We start from the raw sequence: 23579 nt of genomic DNA on the forward strand, positions 1-23579 counted from the left end.
AAAGATTTGAAGAGGGGAAGGCTAGATGACAGTAATCCATTTGTAGTCCCAACTTCAGATGTAGAGAAATTAACTTTGTATGCAGGGACCAAACAGACCCCCATTTTGCTATTTTCAATGAGGGCAATGAGCAAATGGAATGCACAGTAAAGACTAGTACATTGTTAGCATGGGATGAGATAATATATTAGTAGATTGACTTTCCTCATGAAAGGAGCTTAAAGCACTTCTCAGTCTTTATATACACAGAAAATTTCACACGTTACTGAAAAGCGGCGACTTCTGGGGCATCTATGTAACAACACACAACAATGCCATACAAGTGAAGAACTAAAACTAATGTTATTATTATTACTTATTAGTTGTATTGCAGTAACACCTAGAGGCCATATTGTGCTAGGCACTGTACAAACATGAAAGAAACAGAGAATCCTGGTCAAGGCCAGGTCTACACTGCAAACGTTCATCGGTATAACTACATTGCTCAGGGATGTGAAAAATCCACACCACATGAGCGATGTAGTTCTACCAACCTAACCCCCGGTGTAGACAGCGCTATGTTGATGGGAGAGCTTCTCCCGTCGACACAGCTACCGCCTCTCGCAGAGGTGGATTAACTATGCTGATCTGAGAAGCTCTCCCGTCAGTGTAGTAGCATCTTCACTAAAGCGCTACAGTGTTGCAGCTGCGCCACTGAAGTGCTGTACTTGTAGACAAGCCCAAAGTCTGAGATGAGAGACAATGTGCGGATGATACACGTGGGGCACACAAGATGAGAATGAAATAATCAGCGTATTAAGCAGCAATAATAGCAGAGAATTAAGGATTGCAGAATTAAAATCCTTTCAACGTGAATTTGGTCAGAAGACTCTGGGGTTAACATCCCTGCCCTTGCCATTGGATCCTTAATGCCCACAAGTGGCAAACACTTGGGTTTTACATCTCATCCACAAGGAAACGGCTCAAGAAGCACAGTGCCTCATGGCATCATGCTGACTCAGCAATTCTGTATGTGACGTCTTCCTCCTAACACACTTCCTGAAGCACCTAAGTACTGGATGGAAACCTCCAAGCCAGTACTGACCAGGCCTGATGCTGCTTGTGATAAGTATTACAAAATCACAGGGGAGGTGTCATGGCACTTATCTGTAGGCTAAACAGAAATTCCAGGAAAACTTTGGGAAACATAACAATATCCAGTGAAATTAACAACCTCTTTCTTCATTACTGCACAGATAGAATACTTGGACTGGAAACGTATGAGAATAATTTTAGAGATGATTGGCTCTGGTATAAATTGGCATAGTTCCAGTGACTTCCACGGATCTACACTGGTTTACACTGCCTGAGGATCTGGAGACAAGACTACATTATATGCCTTCTGATTCATCCGAGACACTTTTTGATGATAATTAACACATTGACTTTATTATTAAAGTATTCTGTTTTAGCACTAGCCACAACTTGCTGTTCCAGTTCACTGAAAAGCCCTTATAATAACGTCAGACCGAGCCGCTGGAAAAATCATTTTTGGACATTTGTCCATTCCATATGGACATTCCACTCAGACTCCTTTTTGTAAATATTTAAATGGCTCATGACTGGCAACTTACCACTTTTTCTCATTACTAAAACATCACCACACTCATCTTCAATTGGAAGAAATATCTCAGGAACCACAATGAGTATTCGCCTCTTCGGGGGTGGATTTATATTCCAAATGCATTCAACATTAGCTGGGTAGTCACCAGGATAATTGGGAGACTCGATATAGCCTGTATAATCTCCAAGTTCCCCTCCACAGTGCTGGTCTGTGAAGAAACATAAGTTAGCATTTGTGCTTTGAAATATTTTTCAGTTGTTTGAATCTGCCACAGACACATCCAAATGCCTCCTCGTGGCTTTAGACCTGTGTAAATTCTGTAGCTGGCACTTTCCTTGCAGGGAAAGCCTTTGAAAGAATATTGACTCTTCTGAGTCAGTTGATCTTTGTTTTGCAAACCTAAATCTTAAACCTTGTCTACACATGAAAGTTGAACTGATTTAATTAAGTTAATGTAGACACGGATGTAGTTAAATAGGAACAGTCCCTTTGTGTGGACACCAAAGTGGGTTAACAACACTTTGTCTCAATTGAGGCTGTGTCTACATATAGACATTGCTCTGGCTGAATTTAAATGGTTTTTAAAACAGACTTAGTTGAACCAGTGCAAAGCTCTGTGTACACACACTCATTTTAGTTTAAGAGTGCCTCATTTTATTTTAGCTTAAATCTATTTCTAGTCAATTTAAAATAAATTGACATGTCTGGGTACCATTGATTTAAGAGGAACCACACAGCCTTTTATGTGAGGTTGGCTAAATTGATACAAATCACTGCTTTCATTAAAATGGTACTATTTTTTCATATAGACAACCACTATAAAGTGATCAAGGAATTGACTTAAGCTAGATCAATATATGGCACTCTTTAAACTGATTTTAAAGTGTCTACACAAGGGGACTGCATCAGTTTAACTACATCTGTTTCTAAGCTCGTTTGTGTAGACAAGGCCTAAAGCATTACAAATACTCTTTAACAGCAACAAAACAACACATAGTATGTGCTGGACAGAGTCCAAAACATTTACATCTGCAGTTGCATGACCTCCTAAATATCTATGGCATTAAATACATATCCAGGCAGAAGTTGTTCATCATAGTTCTTAGGGTTTTATTAACATAACAACTCTGAGTTAACATGGCGGTAACTAGGAGGATGCTCATTCAGAAGTGTGGCGATTATAATTCAGTGCACCTCTGAGTCAGTCGCCTCCTGCGACTGAAACGTTGTTAAATGAAGATTGTTCATGCTCCAGGTTTGCAGTTACTGAAACTGAAGTATCACTCCTGAACCCATAAAGCAGCATTTTACTTCCTCAAAGTACTATGCAGACATCAAGTAAGCCACACAACACCTCTGTAAAGTAGGTAAGCACTTGATGAACCTGATGCAGAGAAGTTAAGTGATTTGGTTAAGGTCATACATCAAGGGCTTGTCTACTCAGGTTGTTATTACACAGCAAACCAGGCTATGAATCTATAGTGCACTAGCTTGCCACACACTAACTCGCTGTGGAGATAATCCTAAATGAACATCAAAATTGGGATTATGTTTACGAGTCTTGGTTCCCACAGTTTATATCACAGTGCCTTTTATTGAAAATGAAGGCTTTTCTCACACTTCTGGGAGCAGTCACTTGGTGAATAGTTATTTCAGTGCTGGTAGAACCTCCAGATTCCAAGCTTTCACTGTGACAGACTGACAATGTTCCGTAATATCCTGAACAAACCTTATGGAATTAAAATAAACTTTATTGAGTTAAGTTAAACCTTACTGAACTAGGGTTAACACCGTTTGGATATATTGTATTACAAATGCAATTGTGTATGTTTTATAGAATCATAGGGTTAGAAGGGACCGCAAGGGTCATCTAGTCGAACCCTCTGCCAAGATGCAGGATTTGTTGTATCTAAACCATCTAAGACAGATGGTTATCCAGCCTCCTTTTGAAAACCTCCAGTGAAGGAGCTTCCACAACCGCCCTAGGCAGTTTGTTCCATTGTCCTACTGTTCTTACAGTTAGGGAAGTTTGTCCTGAAATTTAATCTAAATCTGCTGTGCTGTAGTTTGAACCCATTGCCTCTTGTCCTGCCCTCTGTGGCAAGAGAGAACAACTTTTCCCCATCTTTTTTATAGCAGTCTCACAAGTATTTGAAGACTGCTATCATGTCCCCCCTCAATCTCCTCTTTTCCAAACTAAACATTCCCAGCTCCTTTAGCCTTTGCTTATATGACTTCCATTCCATCCCTTTAATCATCTTTGTTGCTCACCTCTGGATCCTTTATAGTTTCTCTACATCCTTTCTATATTATTGTGGCATTGCATGTGCCTTCTCTAAAAGGGAGGGGGATGCTAATGTGTTTCCTCCAATATCAACCCTTTCAAGCCACTGCCCGTGGAGAGGTATGCATATATTAGCTCAGACTGGATTCTCTCAGAAAGAGCTGCGTGGTAATTTATTTCTGTAACAATTGCACTGTTTATGCATCTCTGAAGAGAAGGGAAGCAGGTGTCTAGGGCAACTGGTCTGTGCTGGGAATGACACAGTGTAGGCAAGGTAACTGTCCAGTCTGGACATACCCGGTCAGATTGATGTTGGTCTACGCCCAAGAGAGGCAGCAGCTGAGGAGCTAGAGGCTGAGAGTGGGTGCCTTTGCTGGATCACTGAGTGGAAATACAGCTGCAGTTGCCATGATCTGCACAAATCTATTCTATACCACATCCCTTAAAGGCAAGAGATTAACACAAAATGCCCTCAGACTAGAGCAGTTGCTGAAGTCTCAAGACACTCATCTCCAGTCCAGTCCTGGCCAGATCAGCACTGTTGGCAGGAACTGTACATTTTAGTGCCAAGTCATAAGAACGGCCATACCAGGTCACACCAAAGGTCCATCTAACCCGTATCCTGTCTTCTGACAGTAGCCAATGCCAGGTGCCACAGAACAGAACAGGTAATCATCTAGTGATCCATCCCCTGTTGCCCATTCCCAGCTTCTGGCAAACAGAGGCTAGGGACATCATCCCTGCCCATCCTGGCTCATAGCCATTGATGGACCTATCCTCCATGAACTTATCTAGTTCTTTTTTGAACCCTGTTATAGTCTTGGCCTTCACAACATCCTCTGGCAAGGAGTTCCACAGGTTGACTGTGTGTTGTGTGAAAAAATACTTCCTTTTGTTTGTTTTAAACCTGCTGCCTATTCATTTCATTTGGGTGACCCCTAGTTCTTGTGTTATGAGAAAGAGTAAATAACACTTCCTTATTTAATTTCTCCACACCAGTCATGATTTTATAGAGCTCTATCATACCCCCCCTACACACTTAGTTGTCTCTTTTCCAAGCTGAAAAGTCCCAGTTTTATTAATCTCTCCTCATACGGCAGCTGTTCCATACCCCTAGTCTGACAATGACTCCTCTCTATGAGGTTGGGCAAATCACTAACCCGCTTTACCTTCCTTATCTGTAAAGTGTAATTAATATTCACCTACCTCACAGAAAGTTCGTAAGGGTGTGTTAAAGTTTTTATAGTACTTTGAGCATCAAAGGTACTATATGTGTGCTAATTATTATGATGCGGGCCAAACTCGGTTCTTGGATGCATGCACAGGGTCCTACTGATGTCAGATGGAAGTGTGCTGTCCGTATTTTCATAATTAAAAAGTAGGACACTCTTGTGGTTACATTTTTAGGGTCAGAAGATACTTATATTTTAGACAAAAGTCCACTTTTTGTTTTATACATGTACTGATGTTGATATCACCAGTTTTTAACTCAACAGCAAGATGTGCCTGTTTCTTGGAATAGAGGATTTTTTCCACCAGAAATTTAGTGTTCTGAACAAACATTTTGTATTTATTAAAAAACAACAACAAAAAAACACACAACCAAATATTCTGATCAATGAAATGAAAAACCGGGACATTTCAAGTGTCCCCATATGAAATATGGCGACTATCAAAGTAAAACAGACATATGGTCTCTTTAGCTACCCAAGCTCAGAGTTTGCCTCTTTTGAGAAAAAAGGCAAGGGGGAAAAAGCAACATCCAAAGTAATACCCTGATTCTGAGATGTATTGAGCATTTTAAATTCCTATTGAAGTCAGGGCCTAAGATCCTGATCAGTAAATTACTTAAGCGTGTCCCTATTGGGGCTACTCATATGTTTAGAGTTGGGCATGCATTTAAGTATTTTGCTTAATAACTAGATGCTACATAAGGATCAGAAAGTGGATGGGGAAGAGAGATCAATGCAGGGAGCAAAATTAATCGGATCACTTTATTTTACAGTCGTCATACTACTCCCAGTTCCTGGCAAATATCTAATTTACTCTAACTACATTTGAAATGACTAAGGACATCAAAGATTACACATTATATAATCAGAGTGAAAGCTTATGATAGACATATAAACTAATGCTTAGTTTAGAACAGTGGCTCTCAACCTTTCCAGACTACTGTAAACCTCTGAGGAGTCTGATTTGTCTTCTGTACCCCAAGTTTCACCTCACTTAAAAACCATTTGCTTACAAAATCAGACATAAAAATACAAAAGTGTCACAGCACACTACTGCTGAAAACTTGCTTACTTTCTCATTTTTGCCATTAATTATAAAATAAATCAATTGGAATATAAATATTGTACTTACATTTCAGTGCCTAGAACAGTATAAACAAGTCATTGTCGATATGAAATTTTAGTTTGTACTGACTTTGCTAGTGCTTTTTATGTCACCTGTTGTAAAACTAGGCAAATATCTAGATGACTTGATGTACCCCCAGTAGACCTCTGCGTACCCCCAAGGGTAAGTGTACCCCTGGTTGAGAGCCACTGGTTTAGAAGACATATGTAATCTAATAATTACAGTGAAACTATCTTAAATGAACACATTAGGGAGCAGCAAAATCTGGTTGCCTAGAAGAAACTGTCTTTAACTAAAGGTAAAATAAAATTGTAGTGGATTCCTTGGGGATACTTTAAAGTGGTAAGATACGGGGTTGCCTATGGTAGGAGATTCTCAATGCAGATTTCACTGTAGTCAAAGATTATCTGGCACTTGCAACATACAATCAGTGACATGAGTTCATGAATGAGTGACTATCTCACAGTATTTCATAACTATTAATGGTAGTAACTAATTTTTCAATTATTTTAGCTCTACAGAGACTCAGGATGAGTCACTGCAAAACTTGCATGATCTGGAAAGTTTATGCAAACTCTATGTTGTTAAATTGTAATCTGTACCATTCCAAATTAAACTGGTACAAAGATATTTTATATACATCCAGTGCTTCTTTTCCAGGTTGTGTTTTCAGTGTCTTGATGTTGTTTTCTACCATAGTAAATATTCAGCATCAGTTCTGGTGGTGAGTAGAATTATTTGCTAATGTTAAACTGCAAAGTTCTGGTCTAGCTCTAGATTCTGAACATCCAAAGTCTGGGTTATTCAGATCCAGAGTTATCATTCAATCACATCGCTAACATACAGGAAAATATGAGGAACTTACTTTTACAGTGTGTAACATTAGTAGAGCCATCAAAATCTGTACTTGTATTCCCAGGGCAGCTAATGCAGTAATTTTGACCAAATTCAGGCTGGTAGGTTCCAACAGGACATCTGATACATCTGTGTGTTGTGGAATTGTAGTAGTGGCCAGGAGAACAATGAACTGTACAATAGGAAGGTACATTGTTTTTAGAAAGTAACAATTTTAACTGCAGTGGCATCTTCCCTCCTCTCTTTACATAATCAGTAATTTCCATACTCCAAAGTATTTATCAGACAGTTACACAGAAATAGTTTTAATGCATTTTTCTTTTACAATGGACCTTTGAGTGGAATCGTGTTCCAAGAATTAAAGCTAAATTCTTACTAATTAAGTAAAATCTGCTATATTTATTGCCTTTAAACACAGTGATTTACAAATCGGTCATTTATACCTGAGTTTATAACAAACAGGTAGCCAATAGCTGTCTGCAGCAACAACAAAAATACCGTTTGGAATTGCAGATGAGAGGTTTTAAATACCAGATGTTTGACAGTGCCATAGTATACAATTGAGCAAGCAGATAGGTATATAGTCAGACAAACTCCTGCCTCATAATTGTGCCATTTACATGGAAGTTTTCAAACATGTACATGTTGTACATATATCATTTCTCTCTGTCATTTTCATAATCAATGTTTAATCTCATATCATCTGTATCATGCATAGTTTTTCAAATTATTTAAATAAAAATAAAATAAGTAACACTGGAGGGTCAGATCCCCATCTGATAAAAAAACCAGTCTAGCTCCATGGAAGTCAACGCAGCTAGGCTGATTTGCCTGGCTGAGGATCTGGCCCGGAATGTGCATGTCATGCATTCCAAAAAATACCATGTTGATTGCTGAGGACTCTGCAATGTCAGCAGATTATTTCTGGTTTGCAGATCTCCTGACTGTTTAACTCAGTAACACAGAGCTGTCTTTTTCTGAATGTCTTCAAGTTCTTCAGCAATTCAGACTTTGAAGTGAAAGGAGAAATAGTAGAGAAATTACTAAGCAATATATTTTACAAAGTGGGAAAAGCTCTGAAATTTACCTTTTGTTTCACAGTCCTGAAATGAAACAGCGCCTTCATATTTTGTCACCAGTCCACCGCCACATGGAAAACAAAGGGTCCTGCCTGGCTCAGGTTGATATGTACCAAGAGAGCACACTCTACAAGGTTTAAAGCCGTCTGAAGAGAAATACCCAGGAGAACACTGCCCTAGAAATTGAATATGGTCAATTAGATTATTAAGCCTACTTCTGTGTGCACAATATAAAAAAATCAACATTATTTAGCAGTGCTTCCTAAAACTTTAAAAACAGAACACTAAACCTACCAATTTTATAAAAACAATTTGCTCAAAACAATGCCAGTTTCTATGGAGATTCTTTGTTTATCAACATTTCTGTTTGGTCTGTAACTCCATTAAGGTATCATAATAGTATTTTGCACTTTTAAAGCACCTTTCATCTGAGAATTTCATAGTGCTTTATAAAAATTAATTAACCCTCACAATACCTCTGTGAGGTAGACCAGCATTCTCATCTCCATTTGATAGATAGGGAAACGGAGGCAAATAGGAACATGGGACTTGCCAGACTGGATCAGACCTGAGGTCCATCTAGCCCAGCATCCTATCTCTGACAGTGGCCAGCACCATGATGCTTCAAAGGAAGATGTAAGAAACCCCACATTAGGCATAAGTGAGCTAATCCACACCCCACATTAGGTCTCACTCTGATTGTTAATAGTTAGCATTTGGATAAAGCCCTGAAGCATGAAGTTTAACATCCCTTTCACAAAGTTTGTTTATAACAATTCTGGATATTCTTGATACCCATATAAACGTCCAATCCCTTTTTTAACCTTGTTACATTTTTGGCCCCAATGATTTCCTGGGAAACACAGTTTAATGACATGTTGTATGAGAAAGTGTTTTGTTTTATTGATATAGAATTTTCCACATTTTAATTTCATTGAATGTCCTCTTGTACTCGTGTTATGATACAGAGAGAACAGAAGTTCCTCATCTACCTATATCTTCCTGTATCACTCATTATTTTACATACATTTTATCATGTCCCTCATATTTGCCTTCTTTCTAAGGTAAACACTCCCAGTCTTTGCAATCTCTCTTCATATGAGAGTTTCCCCACACTCTTGATCATTGTTGTTGCCCTTCTGCTTCAGCAACATCCTTTTTGAGATGCAGTGACCAATACTACAGACAGTATTAAAGTCGAGCCATTGATTTATATAAATTACAATATTCTTCATATTATTCACCATCCCGTACCTTCTGCAACCTATCATCTTCTTTGCTTTTTGATCACAACTGCAGATTGAATAAAGTCTTTAATGAGCTGTCTATCATGATGTGTCCATGTAAGGTGTATGAGTAGTTTCAATTTTTCCTCCAGTGTGCATTACTTTGCATTTATCGACACTGAATTTCATTTGACATTGAATTGACCATTCATCTACCATGTTCAGGTCTTTCTAGTTCCTCACATTCCTCTCTGGTCCTGGCTAACCTTAATAATTTAATGTTATCTGCAAATTCTGCTACCTCAGATCATTAATAGATATATTAAACACGGGAGCTAGTGCGGAATCTTGAGGAACCAAGCCTCATGATGAAAATTGACCTTTTAATCCTACTCTTTTCTCCCAGCCAACTTTTGATCCAGGACAATATTTTGTCTCTTACTTTATTAATACTTAACTTCTTTAGTAACCTCTTGTGCAGGCCCTTACAAAAGTCTATTGGAAGGCTAAATAAATTATGTTAATCTTCTTTCCTTTATGCACTATCTTACTGACACATTCAAAGAATTCTAAGAGGTTAGTGAGATACTCCCATTGACTTCAGTGGGACCAGGATTTCACTCTTAGAGTTCCTCCCCCAACCTCCAACAGATGAAATGCAATTGTACAAGAGGATTATTGTGACGCCAGTTTCTGAGAAACGTTGTGATACTGCTAGCCTGAAGACAAGCTTGCTTTGCTTTTTATGATTTTGGAGCTAGATCCTCTGCTGATGTAAATTGGCATAGGTCCTTTGGATTTAATGAGAAGAGGATCTGGCCCTTAGTGTGAAAATACAGTACCTGTGAAACATGATGGAGTGATAGCGCAGGAGTCTTCCTTTTAGAAACAGAAGAGGTACATTCTGAACACCAGTAGTGCCAGCTTTTTATGCCAGCCACTAAATACTGTGTCTCAAACCTGATCTGGAGACACAATCTATAGGAGTGAAAGAGCTATTCTGTCTCCATGCCTATTCAGTCCTTGGCTTCTCTGCTGGAATTGCCAGTAAAGTAGCCATATCATTAAATCTGTCATAATAATCGGCCACCAGCACACCTCCAAATCACATGGAATTACCATCTTTGTTAAGCAGCAGGCATTGGTGTTTAAATAAGGCTAAAATTAATTCCCTGGGAAATGCCCCACCTATATAGATTTCCTCATTTAGTAGAGTGGATTGCATATATGTGAACTGCACTGTAATTTAACTTCAGAGTCACTTGCTTTCTTGCAACTTTAACATAGCTTTATGGCACAATATTCACCCAAAACTTCTAGTATACTTTTTATGCCTATATTGTAAAGACTGGGAGTTGGGGATTTTAGCACATGCTAATGAGTTACTAATGAGTAATGCTGCTGAAGCCATGTACAAAAATACTGTTGGTTAGAGCTGGCCAATACATTTTCAGAGAAACATGGTTTCATTGAAATATGCTGTTTCATCAAAGCCAAACCATTTCTTGGACATGTATTGATTTTGACAAAGTTTTCGATGGGACTCTCCGGTCACTTCTAGAGAGAGGAGAGCGGGGAAAAGAAGTGGGAACCTGACCTTTACAATCAGAAAACAAATACTTCAACACAGTTCCATTTAGTGAAAATGCTTGAAGGGCTTTGTTTTCATTTCAATGTGGATCGAAAATTGCAAACCCTCAAAAACTGTAGCAAAATGGAATTGTTGTCCTCCAGCAAGGTCTACTGTTGATGTATCCAGTGTAGGAAGGCACAACCCATGTAAATGTAAGTTTTATTTTATCCACAATCTATTTTAATTTCATTTTGGCAGAAATAAAAGTCCACCTTGTTGAAAACCTGTAGGTATTTCACTATTTTTTGAGTTGTTCAATTAATTCATCTAGTGATTACCAGCCAAAAGTCAACACTTATCTACAGTTGTCACACTGTTTGATATGAGCTACCATAGTTATTCCTTAGTATAAGGAAAAACGGCAGGGTCTCAGATATCAATGCATGTTTACTGTAGTGACCTATACAGCAAATAACATTAATACAAATTAAAATAATACGTTTCCAAAATCAAATAAATTAGATAGTATGATAGGTTGTCTACCCAACATAAGCCCATAGCAGGTTCATGTAGACCAGTAATGTGAGGTCTGAGGCCTTTTTCTGCAGCCACATTAGGACAGCAGCAGCAGAAAGTTACATCCTCACATTCCATCTAAATTACATTAAAACAATGAAATATCAGGCTGTTAAGAAGGTGCTCCTGTACTTCTAATAGTACCCACCACCACCACCAGATAAAGAAACAGATCTTAAGATGTTTAAAGAAAACTTTGATAGTATTCTGTCTGGCAAAGAATCACTTATCAACAGTTGTGGTTGTGAAATCTCTACTTTTCATTGTTTTGCCTTTATGGTCCCTACTTCTCTATTGTTTATCTGTATGGTTTCTGCCTGGTTCTTTGACTGTTCCTGTCTTTTGCATAACTAATTTTGCAAGATTTAAATCAGGTAAGATGGTGGGGTATGATTGGTTAAAGAATTGTTTTGCACTATGTGAGGATTGGTCAAAGAATTATTTTGAAACACTTTAGTAAAATGATTGGTTACGCTACAGCTAAACAGGACTCAAGTTTCACTATATAAACAGGGGTCCAAAAGGAAGTTCTTTGGAACCAACTCCAGGACGCAGCTCAAGATCAGAGCTGCCAGACCTCAACACCCTGCCAACTGTATCGTGCAGAAGCTGGAGTCCCTGGCTGACCTGATTCTGATTGGCCACCAGGAAGAGTTTATCTGCCTTATTGGGACTGGTGAGCATTGTATGCTTAGCGTGTGCATTCTGTTTTGGTAACTGTTAATAAATAGAGGTTAAGGATATTACTGTTTAAGGCTCTTTCACTGGTAAAAGGTCCTGTAAGCCCGCAGAAGGTTATGCACGGAGCCCTAGGAATGAGTTACAGGTGGGTGCCTAAATTAATCAGGTTATGACTTGAGCCCTAAGAACAGGGTAAGGGTGAGTGACCTAGACTATGCGGGTAACAATAAGGGACCATTAACCTTATATGTTGACCTGGAGGGAAGCCAGGGATTGATAAAGCCTAATGACAGATGAAGCCCAGCTGGGGGAGGAGTGGGGATAGGATTATAAGATAGAAAGTGAGAGCAGGAAGAGACTGCAGGGAGGACTGCAGGGAGGCCTTACCATGAGGTGAACTGAAGCGGCCACGTCAGGTGCCAGACTGGGGGGGTGGGGGCGCAACTAGCACCCAGAGTGTAGAAAATTGTGTCTGCTGCTGGTGCATATGTATTCTCTCTGCTCTAGATGCACAGAGATGGTGGAGTGCTGTGCTGGAGGAAGGAGGGCACAAGAGACATAACAGGCAGGCAGGAGAAAAGATGAGAGGGAATAACAGAAAGCAGCAGGAGCTGCAGGGAAAGAGAGGAGGAGGAGCCTCTTATGTATCTTTCTAGCACCCCCAGGAGCCTGGACTGATCAACACCAGCTTCTCAGGGAGCTTCCTGTTTCCTGCTGCTTCCCTGAACCCACTTGAGGAGAACAGGCAGTCAACTGAAGTAGTAGGAGCCAGTTAGGCCCTTAAGATGCTGATATCTTCCCTCACTTAGGCCCTGCTACCAGCAGCGGCGACTCTAGGCACCAGCGCTCCAATCACATGCCTGGGGCGGCAAGCCACGCCGGGGGGGGAGGGCCTTGCCGGTCCCTGCGAGGGCAGCAGTCAGGCAGCCTTCAGCGGCATTCCTGCGGGAGGTCCGCCGGTCCCGCGGTTTCGGCGGCAATTCAGCAGTGGGTACACCGAAGCTGCGGGACTGGCGGACCTCCCGCAGGCATGCTGCTGAATCCGCGGGACCGGGGAACTCCCGCAGGCATGCCGCCGAATCCATGGGACCGAGGACCTCCCACAGGCATGCTGCCAAAGGCAGCCTGCCTGCTGTGCTTGGGGCGGCAAAAAAGCTAGAGCCCCCCTGGCTACCAGCCTACTTATTTGTCCCCTTCAACTGAGTGTTGAGAGCCACTATAGCTGGCACAGAACAGCAGTCATGAGTGAAAGAAGAAAACGCCCCCCTGGGGCAGCATTCAGAAAAAGAAAGAAAGCAAAGGAAGCTTTTCGATCTAAGCAGGAAGGAGCTCTCCTGAGATACATAGACACAAATGTTCATGGTGAGCCTTCCGGCCCCAGTGAGGATGTGAGTGGTGAAGAGATGCCTGATCTTCCAGTTAGTCAGAGTGCAGGTGACCTGGCAGCTACTGCAGCATCCATATCTCCATCTCAAATGGATGTAACCATGCACAATCCTGAAGAAAAGTGTAGATCAGAGAAGAGTGTGGTGGAGGCGCAAGAAACAGCTGCTGCTGAGGTTAGTTCCTTAAGTCTAGACGATCCAGGACTGTGGACTCACTTAAGCAGTAGTCTGAGGGACTTCCTTGTACTGCATGGGCCACAGCAAGTGAAAAACGTCATGTTCCCCAAAGACAATGAAAATAGAAGTTTCCATCCAACACATTACTAGCGTGAAATCCCCAATGGTGACAAAATGGAGAGGCCATGGCTTATGTACTCAAAAACCCAGAATGCTGCATACTGTTTTTGTTGCAAACTCTTCCAGTCTAATGTTCCAGCCACATTGGGTTCTACAGGAACAAAGGACTGGAAAAATCTGGCTAGAAATCTGGCATGCCATGAGAATGCAACAAATCACCAGAGAGCATTCCATAGGTGGAAAGAGCTTGAGATGAGACTAAGGTTAAAGGCCACCATAGATGATCAGCATCAAGAGAAGATTGCATCAGAGTCTCTTTACTGGCAAAATGTTCTGAAAAGGCTCATTGCTATTGTGAGAGTGCTTGCTACCCAAAACCTAGCACTGCGTGGCACTTCAGATCAGCTGTATGTGCCAAACAATGAAAACTTCCTTAAAATTGTGGAGCTGATGGCTGAGTTTGATGCTGTATTCCAGGAGTACAAGAAGGCACGGAAAGCACCACTTTGATTATTCAAACAGATAAAAATGCCAGTGTTTACTATGCAGACAAGAAAAGTTACATTTGCTGTTCAGGTGTTTGAAAGTTAAGTATTACTTAAAATTTTTGAACAAGGCATTTTAAGTTGTTAGTTCTCCTTTATTGGGTAGGTAGCAGAGCAGTACCATGAGAGGAGTAGAACAGGAAGAAGGCAGAATTTAGATCTTTCAAAGTTTTGGCCCAAGCGAGGGGGCATGGGGGCATCATTTGAGCTCCCCGCTTCAGGTGCCAAAATGTTGTGAGCGGCCCTGAGGGAGGAGGTCTGCAGTCACTCCACAGAGGAAAAAGGATTTGGCCAGGGACAAGGAGGAGATCCAGGGAGAGAGTAAGTCCTTGGGTACTGCCCTGGACTGGGGAGTCTGGCAGGAGGCTGAGAAAGGTGAAGTAGTCTTGGGGAGTTAAGGAATCTCCAGTGGTAAACCGGAGATAGGCCAGGAGATAGAGAGGTGAGGTAGGAAGGAGCCCAGGGAAACAGCAACACGTCTGAGTCTGAGCAGACATGTATTTCTAATCATACGGTCCCTGGGCTGGAACCCAGAGTAGCGGGCAGGCCCGGGTTATCCTAGCAGCCACTGGGAAGTGGCACAGGATCTGAAGACTTGGAAAGGAAGACTGTCTGAGACAGATCCAGACAGCTTGTCCAGTGAGACTTTGTTACCCTGGAAGTGGGGGAGGGACTATAGAGTGACCTGGCCGGAGGGCCGAGTCACGAAAAGGGAGTATCGAGTCAAGGAGAGAGATAGTGGCCACAGAGCAAACTATCAATGGAAGGGGGTGCCAGATAGCACAAGAGCTAATTCCCAGACACAGCGACAAGGAGGTGCATCTGCAGTGAATGGGACCCCTTTACAGAGAGGCTGGATTTTTTTTTTAAGTTAAGTCATTTAGCTAGCCATACAACTACATACAACTTGTAGCCATACAATTTAAATGTATACCCCAAATTAAAAAAACATAGTAAGAGAGCCAAAAAAGTGCCACTGAGGCTAAACAACAAAGTAAGAGAAGCAGCGAGAGACAAAAAGGCTTCCTTTAAAAAGTGGAAGTTAAATCCTAGTGAGGAAAATAGAAAGGAGCATAAACTCTGGCAAATAAAGTGTAAAGGTATAATTAGGAAGCCCAAAAAAGAATTTGAAGAACAGCTAGCCAAAGACTCAAAAAGTAATAGCAATTTTTTTTTAAGTACATCAGAAGCAGGAAGCCTGCTAAACAACTAGTGGGGCCACTGGACGATCGAGGTGCTAAAGGAGCACTCAAGGACGATAAGGCCATTGTGGAGAAACTAAATGAATTCTTTGCATTGGTCTTCCTGGCTGAGGATGTGAGGGAGATTCCCAAACCTGAGCCATTCTTTTTAGGTGACAAGTCTGAGGAACTGTCCCAGATTGAGGTGTCATTAGAGGAAGTTTTGGAACAAACTGATAAACTAAACAGTAATAAGTCACCAGGCCAGATAGTATTCACCCAAGAGTTCTGAAGGAACTCAAATGTGAAATTGCACAACTACTAACTGTAGTTTGTAACCTATCATTTAAATCAGCTTCTGTACCAAATGACTGGAGGATAGCTAATATGATGCCAATTTTTTAAAAAGGGCTCCAAAGGTGATCCCGGCAATTAGAGGCTGGTAAGCCTGACTTCAGTACTGACCTGAAATGCTACCATTTTAATACTACTTCCTTGAGTGAAGACTGCGAATCATGTTAAATTGTATAGTGGTTTGTGATGTTGGCAAATACATAACAGGGACAAGATATGTCCTAAAATAAAAAACCTCAGAACATTGAATTGTTGCAATAGTGTTTACTGACTCTGCCACAGAAACCCCCCTTTGTTAGCTTTTTTTGAAATGACACTACTGTAATCAATCTGTCCTAATTTAGCTTCCCATGAAAATACCTAAACTGGTTGAAACTATAGTAAAGAATAAAGTTGTCAGACACATAGATGAACATAATTTGTTGGGGAAGAGTCAACATGGTTTTTGTAAAGGGAAATCATGCCTCATCAATCTACTAGAATTCTTTGAGGGGGGCCAACAAGCATGTGGACAAGGGGGATCCAGTGGATATAGCGTACTTAGATTTTCAGAAAGCCTTTGACAAGGTCCCTCACCAAAGGCTCTTAAGCAAAGTAAGCTGTCATGTGAGAAGAGGGAAGGTCCTCTCATGGATTGGTAACGGGTTAAAAGATAGGAAGCAAAGGGTAGGAATAAATGGTCGGTTTTCAGAATGGTGATGTCCCCCAGGGGTCTGTACTGGGACCAGTCCTATTCAACATATTCATAAATAATGTGGAAAAAGGAGTAAACAGTGAGGTGGAAAAATTTGCAGATGATACAAAACTACTCAAAATAGTTAAGTCCCAAGCAGACTGCGAAGAGCTACAAAAGGATCTCACAAAACTGGGTGACTGGGCAACAAAATGGCAGATGAAATTCAATGTTGATAAATGCAAAGTAATGCACATTGGAAAACATAATCCCAACTTTACATATAAAATGATGGGGTCTAAATTAGCTGTTACCACTCAAGAAAGAGATCTTGGAGTCGTGGATAGTTCTCTGAAAACATCCACTCAGTCTGCAGCAGCAGACAAAAAAACTGAACAGAGTGTTGGGAATCATTAAGAAAGGGATAGATAATAAGACAGAAAATATCATATTGCCTCTATATAAATCCATGGTATGCCCACATCTTGACTACTGCGTTCAAATGTGATTGCCCCATCTCAAAAAAGATATATTGGAATTGGAAAAGGTTCAGAAAAGGGCAACAAAAATGATTAGGGGTATGGAATGGCTGCCATATGAAGAGAGATTAATAAAACTGGGACTTTTCAGCTTGGAAAAGAGATGACCAAGGAGAGATATAATAGAGGTCTATAAAATCATGACTGGTGTGGAGAAAGTAAATAAGGAAGTGTTATTTACTCCTTATCATAACACAAGAACTAGGGGTCACCCAAATGAAATTAATAGGCAGCAGATTTAAAACAAAAAAAAGGAAGTATTTTTTTCTCACAGTGCACAGCCAACCTGTGGAACTCCTTGCCAGAGAATGTTGTGAAGGCCAAGATTATAACAGGGTTCAAAAAAGAAGTAGATATGTTCATGGAGGATAGGTCCATCAATGGCTATAAACCAGCATGGGCAGGGATGGTGTCCCTAGCCTCTGTTTGCCAGATCTGGGAATGGGCGACAGGAGATGGATTGCTTGATGATTACCTGTTCTGTTCATTCCTCCTGGGGCACTTGGAATTCGCCACTGTCGAAAGACAAGATACTGGGCTAGATGGACCTTTGGTCTGACCCACTATGGCCATTCTAATGTTCTTATGTACATTGTACTCATCCATAACGAAATAAGGTAGAGAAAATGGTTTACATTTGGCTTTGAAAACACTATAATATTTAAAGCTCTTTACAAACATTAGCCAATTAAACTTCTCAACATCCTTTGAAAGAGGTGAATGTGATCACTCCCAGTTTTACAGATGGGGGAATCTCAGCTAGGGATGTTGTTACTTGCCAAAGATCACAAAGAACAACAAACAGGATTAGAACTCATCAGTTCTTCACGCTGAGTGCAGTGCACAGATCACTGCAGTGTGTATTTTTCTGGGATATGATTGCTGTTGATGACACAGAGGAGCCATAGGCTCAGACTTCACCCCCCAAAGGATTTCATCAGTATTATCATGCTGTTTACTTATCCCAGCCCAATGTAACCTATCCCTTTGGCTCATAATGTACCATGTCAATGGGCCCTGAGAAGGGAAGATATCTCCAGAGTTGCATGCCTGACCAGAAGCAAAGTGCCCTGCTTGGTCTGCTCATTTGCCTACTACTCCCAAAATGCAGTTCCAGATCACTTCTACTTGATAGCAATGCTCATGTCTGAACAACTGAAACCAACTAAAAGATTTTTTGGTATTACGTTTAAGTGCATAGAGTTCTTTTCTGTTAGCTTTCCAAGGCAGAATTGTGGAGGCTTTCCCCACTTTTAGCCTCCACACTTTGCTTGTTATTGGATCCAAGGCCGGCTTAAGGAAGTGCGGGGCCCGATTCAACGGGGCCCCGGCAGGGATGACTCACCTGGCGGTGCTCTGGGTCTTCGCTCTGGGTCTTCCGCGGCACTGAAGGACCCGCCGCCGAAGACTCGGTAGGGAACCGCCCGGTGAGTACATCCCTCCCCCCATCCATGTCCTGCCCCCGACGCCCCCCTCAGAAACCGCAACCCATCAACCCCCCCCGCTTCTTGTCCCCTGAGCACTCCTTCCCAAGACCCCCCCCCAACTGCCCCCCAGAACTACACCCGCTATCCAACTCGCCCTGCTCCCTGTCCCCTGACTGACCCGACCCCATCCACCACCACCCCGAAAGACCCCTGGAACTCCCACGCCTACCCAATCACCCCTTCCCCATCCTCTGACCGCCCCCCCAGAACCTCTGCCCGATCCAACCCCCCCACCCGCTCCCTGTCCCCGGGACTCCCTGCCCCTGCCTTATCCAACCCCCCCCCGGCCCCGGCCTCTTACCATGCCGCTTACCACCGCCGGAGCCTCGCCAGGGCCGGAGCCGTGCCACCCGGAGCCGGAGCCGCGCCACCCGGCCAGAGTTGGGGCCAGGGCCGGGTCGGAGCTGCGCCGCCCGGCCAGAGTCGGGGCTGGGCCGGAGCCGTGCCACCCGGCCAGAATTGGGGCCGGAGCCGCGCCGCCTGGCCAGAGTCGGGGCCAGAGCCGGGCTGGAGCTGCGCCGCGGGGCCGGAGCCGCTTGGCTGGGGCCGGAGGGAGCCGCTCGGCTGGGACCGGGCCGGAGCCAGACTGGGCCGCTCTGCGCCTCCCTGGAGCCCTCCTCGTGCCCCCCCGCCCCAGCTTACCTGCCACTGCTTACTTCCAGGCTTCCCGTGCGAACATCTGATTCGCGGGAAGCAGGGGAGGGGGAGGAGAAGGGGGGCAGAGCGTTCAGGGGAGGAGTGGGAGGTGAGCTGGGGGCGGGGTGGACAGCTGCCCGAGCTTGGGAACCGGCTCCAGCTCACCACTGGGTGCGGGGCCCGATTCAGGGGAATCGGGGGAATCGGCCTAAAGCTGGCCCTGATTGGATCGCATCTACTCCTTTTGTAATCAAATTAAACTTGCCTCCACATTCTGACACATTCCGCGCGCCTGCTATTCCCTGTCCGTCGTTACTTGGGCAAGGTTCACAAGTAAGTTGACCTTCTGTGTCTTGGTATGTTCCTGGTGAGCAAGGAAGGCACTGATTATGTTCTCCACTATAATAGGTTCCCATGCTGCAGGTAACTGAGGAAAGAAAAGAAAATCTACTTAAGGACCTTCATTTTGATAATGTAGCTTTGCCTTCATATCAAACATTTATAGAAGATGGAACTCTTTGATTCACCCCACCATTACCAATGACACTTTGCAGATTTTGGGCCAATGGAACTAGGTCAATCAATGGAACTAGGTCAATTTACAACAGCTGAATATCCATCCTGTATTGTTTAAACCATTAAATGATATTTTACTGCATTTAAATATTTATCAGACATATGCTTCCAAAAGAGTTAACTCAGTTTTAAACATTTATGTTGTATTTAAAGCAAAATGCTCTTTCATAATGGAAGGAAAATTAAGTGAATTTTTCATTTATAGTAGATACATGTAAGTGGTGGTTTTCTGGGAGTTGTAGATACAAGATCTACACTCTGAGGGCATGATCCGTTGACATAACAATGTCAAGGATTTCTCCAAAGACAATGCATCCCATCTCATATTGTATACTTCCTGACAGTGACATGGTTTAACTAGCAACCATTCTAAACACATACATTAATCCAAATTTTCCTACTGAAAAAGGATATTTCCTTAAACATTTTATAGCATTAGGTCTATGGGGTAAAGCTTAAGGGTTGCTAGACTATAATAGCTAAAATTTTCAACCCAGCCTCTAAATTGCAGTGTGTGCGTGTGTGAACCAGATAATCAGACATCTATCAAATCCACATTTGCAAATTCTATTCTTTTTGAATATAAACAACTGGCTGTGTAAAATTTCACTGAAAAATATATAGGTGGGGTTTGAAAATTTGACCCAAAGTAACTATAGTGGTGTGGTTAGCAGGGAAAAAAAAGTTGTATTATTGGTGAATTAGGAACATAGTGCTGAGAACTAGAGTAAAAGGGTTAGCACAAGCATCTGGCTAAAGTCTGACAACTTGGAAAACAGTTAAACCAGACTATCCCTTTTCCACATAGAATTAGACCAGGCTAACCTGTTTTTGGTTTCTCTAGATTATCTAAGTATCTAACAAATTTACTATATCGCTTACTGTTGACCAGTTAATTTTAAGGGATTTTTATTTTTGGGTGCTGGTGGTCAGAATGTAACTCCAATTTTTCTGGGACTTACCACATTTTCCATCCTGCAGCACTTGCCCTGTACTGCATGCTTCATGTCCTTCAGTAGCCTTAGCTGGCTTATGAGCCACTTCGTACTCTGTCCCAGAAAACTGAATGTAAAATTGCTGTTTGTTAATAGATTTTCTCAATGTTTTGATTGCAGTTTGCAGCTTCTGCTCCATCCTTTTCCGCACACAGTCAAGGTTACAGGTGTCTAGGTGGGAAATAAGAAGAAAACTAGAAGCAATTGAGATTCATGTTTAAGCAGAGTTGCTTAGTAAAAAATTCCCAACCAGCAAAATTCTCTGGTACTTCGTCCACTTCTCTTTATGTAGCAAGTGGCAAAGAAATTGTATTTCTTTTTTTAAATGCTAGCATTGGCTGGCTGACTGGCTGGGTTGGCTTTAGGCCGTCTGAAAGGGACAGTCAAGCACTCTGTGCTCTTGCAAACTAAACTTTCCGATCCATAACTGCACATAGAGGTCTGATCTTGTCTCAATCCCAGCATAAAAAGCTTCAAGGTTGGTTCTATTGACCGTCTATAGACAGGGATATAGTAAACACATCACATCAACTGGCAGAGCTAAGCTGGCATCAAGTGAGCATACCCTGCACCGTTATGGGTTGTGGGAGTGACTATTGCTATGTGGATTCCTGGAGGTATTAGTAATTGTCCTCCACAGTGTATTTCCAAGGGTTTAATCCAGTTCACTTCTAAAAGACTCAATTTGGAAATGTTATTCCATAGTTTGGAAATGTTATTCCATAGTTTAATAACACTCTTGAATATTGAAATATTTATGATAGTCAGTATAAATTTCTATTTGATTTTATATCCTAATGCTACACCCCGGAGAGCCCTAAACAAATCTGCCCCATCCTGAATCTTCTCCACATGCCAAAATGTAGGTATATTGAAATGCATGATAAAACATGTTTGATTTTCAGACTGGCGTTCAGCAATCTATCTTCTAGGAGATGTCTTTGTGGCCGATGGTGTGAGACATCTCTTAAAAGGAAGCAGCAATGAGCCAATCCTGTATCAATGAATGTATCTCTTATTAGTAGAGATGAGTCCAAATCAAATCCCAGGATCTAAATACCTCTGAATTTTGTAGAAGTTTGGCTCCAGATCTGATCTTTTGGCCCATCTGCAGCTATTAGCTGAATTTCATGCTGCATCCTAGTCATCCTGACAGCAGAACTTCCACTGAAGTCAATGGAAGTTCTGAGTGGGGATGGGCTGTTCCATTATGGTTTGAGTAATGTGCTTTGTAGACGGGCCTGGTGAAACAGCAGCAGAGAGATACTGGCAATTGTCGACCACAATGAGGCACTGCTATATGATTTCCCCACAGAACTCCAGGAAAGATCTTCCACACACCTGAGACTTCCTCAGACTTCATCTCCACTTCGAATTCGGCAGTGATATGGGACACTTCTTTCGATGGTGACTTGCGGCCCCGACGTTTTTTCTTGGAGGAATCACACTTGAGGTTCACAAAGGTCACCTGGCAGTTGTCTGTACAAGGGAATTGACCTCCTTTGCATAACAGAAGTGACATGGAAGAGAAATCAAGTAGCAAGGTAGCAAGTGACAAGCTGGTGTGTGATATTTCAGCTGGGTTAACATTAATGCTCTGGCAGATTTTGTAACATTCCACATGCATTGTTAGACATACCCTTATTTGTGCAATTTTTGCTTTTTGTAAGTGAGGGTAGGAAAAGAAGCCCATACAGCACAGACATAGAATGGCAATGCTTAGCTGTGTGTTGATACTGTTTGTGTCTTTAATAAAGATAATAAATATTTTCCACATACTACGTCTGAGGATATGGAAGCTCTTTTCAAACATTAGTTAAAAGTCAATGTTTTATGCTTAGTTTATTGATGATTAAATTAAGTCAGAGTGTTCACTTGCATAATGTCACATTACAAGAGAGAGGCAGAGCAAAGACCAAATTTAGAAGTATGGCTTCACACTTGTGTTCTAGCCACTAGGCAACATTTATATTGTGATAACCATTAGGCAACAACGTTTTTCAAAATTCCTTTGAGTGGAAGGCTATAAAACATATTTCAGAAGGTTTTAAGTTAGGTGTATATGGCCTAGGAAAATCGAAAAGGCTATTTAAAAACACCGAGCTACTGAGGAGGAAGGGAGTGATCTCAGTTAGGAGACAACTAGATAAGCATTCATGTGCCCATACAGAGATTTCGGGGATATCCATCTAGCTTTTAATAACGGAGGGTACGTCTTCACTATGGAGCTAAACTGGTGCTGCTGCAATTGATACAGCAGCATCGATTTAGTGGGTCTGGTGAAGACGTGCTAAATCGATGAGAGAGCACTCTCCTGTCGATTTCTGTACTCCACCTTCCCAAGAAGAGTAAGGCAAGTTGGTAGGAGAGCATCTCCCAACGACACTGCGCGGTGTAGACACTGCGGTAAGTGGATCTAGCTTCGTCAACTTCAGTTATGTTATTCATGTAACTGAAGTAGCATAGCTTAGATCGATTTACAGCGGTGGTGTAGACAAGGCCTCAGTGCCACAGTGGCCTTTCCAGTGCTGTAGTGCACAACTCTAAAAGTGTTTCGTTTTGGGTATGGCATTATATTATATAATCTTATTGTGTAATCATACAATTGGTAGCATTCATTCAAGTACAGATACAAGGCAAATAGCTAGCAAAGTATAAAGCAAATACAGCCAAGAA

General features: G+C 41.9%; 1 protein-coding gene across 1 annotated transcript in view; it reads right to left on the minus strand.

Annotated features, from left to right (window-relative positions):
- The window catches only part of SCUBE1 (signal peptide, CUB domain and EGF like domain containing 1), a 306573-nt gene that overhangs the window by 14298 nt on the left and 268696 nt on the right, over positions 1–23579 (minus strand). Inside the window, exons 15-20 of the mRNA XM_026652281.1 lie at positions 22245–22403; positions 20871–21074; positions 19598–19759; positions 8188–8355; positions 7111–7272; positions 1614–1811 (exon numbers count right to left, since the gene is read on the minus strand). Of these exons, the coding sequence (XP_026508066.1) occupies positions 1614–1811; positions 7111–7272; positions 8188–8355; positions 19598–19759; positions 20871–21074; positions 22245–22403 (1053 nt within the window). The remainder of the gene's footprint in view (positions 1–1613; positions 1812–7110; positions 7273–8187; positions 8356–19597; positions 19760–20870; positions 21075–22244; positions 22404–23579) is intronic.

The sequence above is a fragment of the Terrapene carolina genome, unplaced genomic scaffold (assembly GCF_002925995.2).
Source record: "Terrapene carolina triunguis isolate 2854851 unplaced genomic scaffold, T_m_triunguis-2.0 Scaffold112, whole genome shotgun sequence".
NCBI classification, from domain to species: Eukaryota; Metazoa; Chordata; order Testudines; family Emydidae; genus Terrapene; species Terrapene triunguis.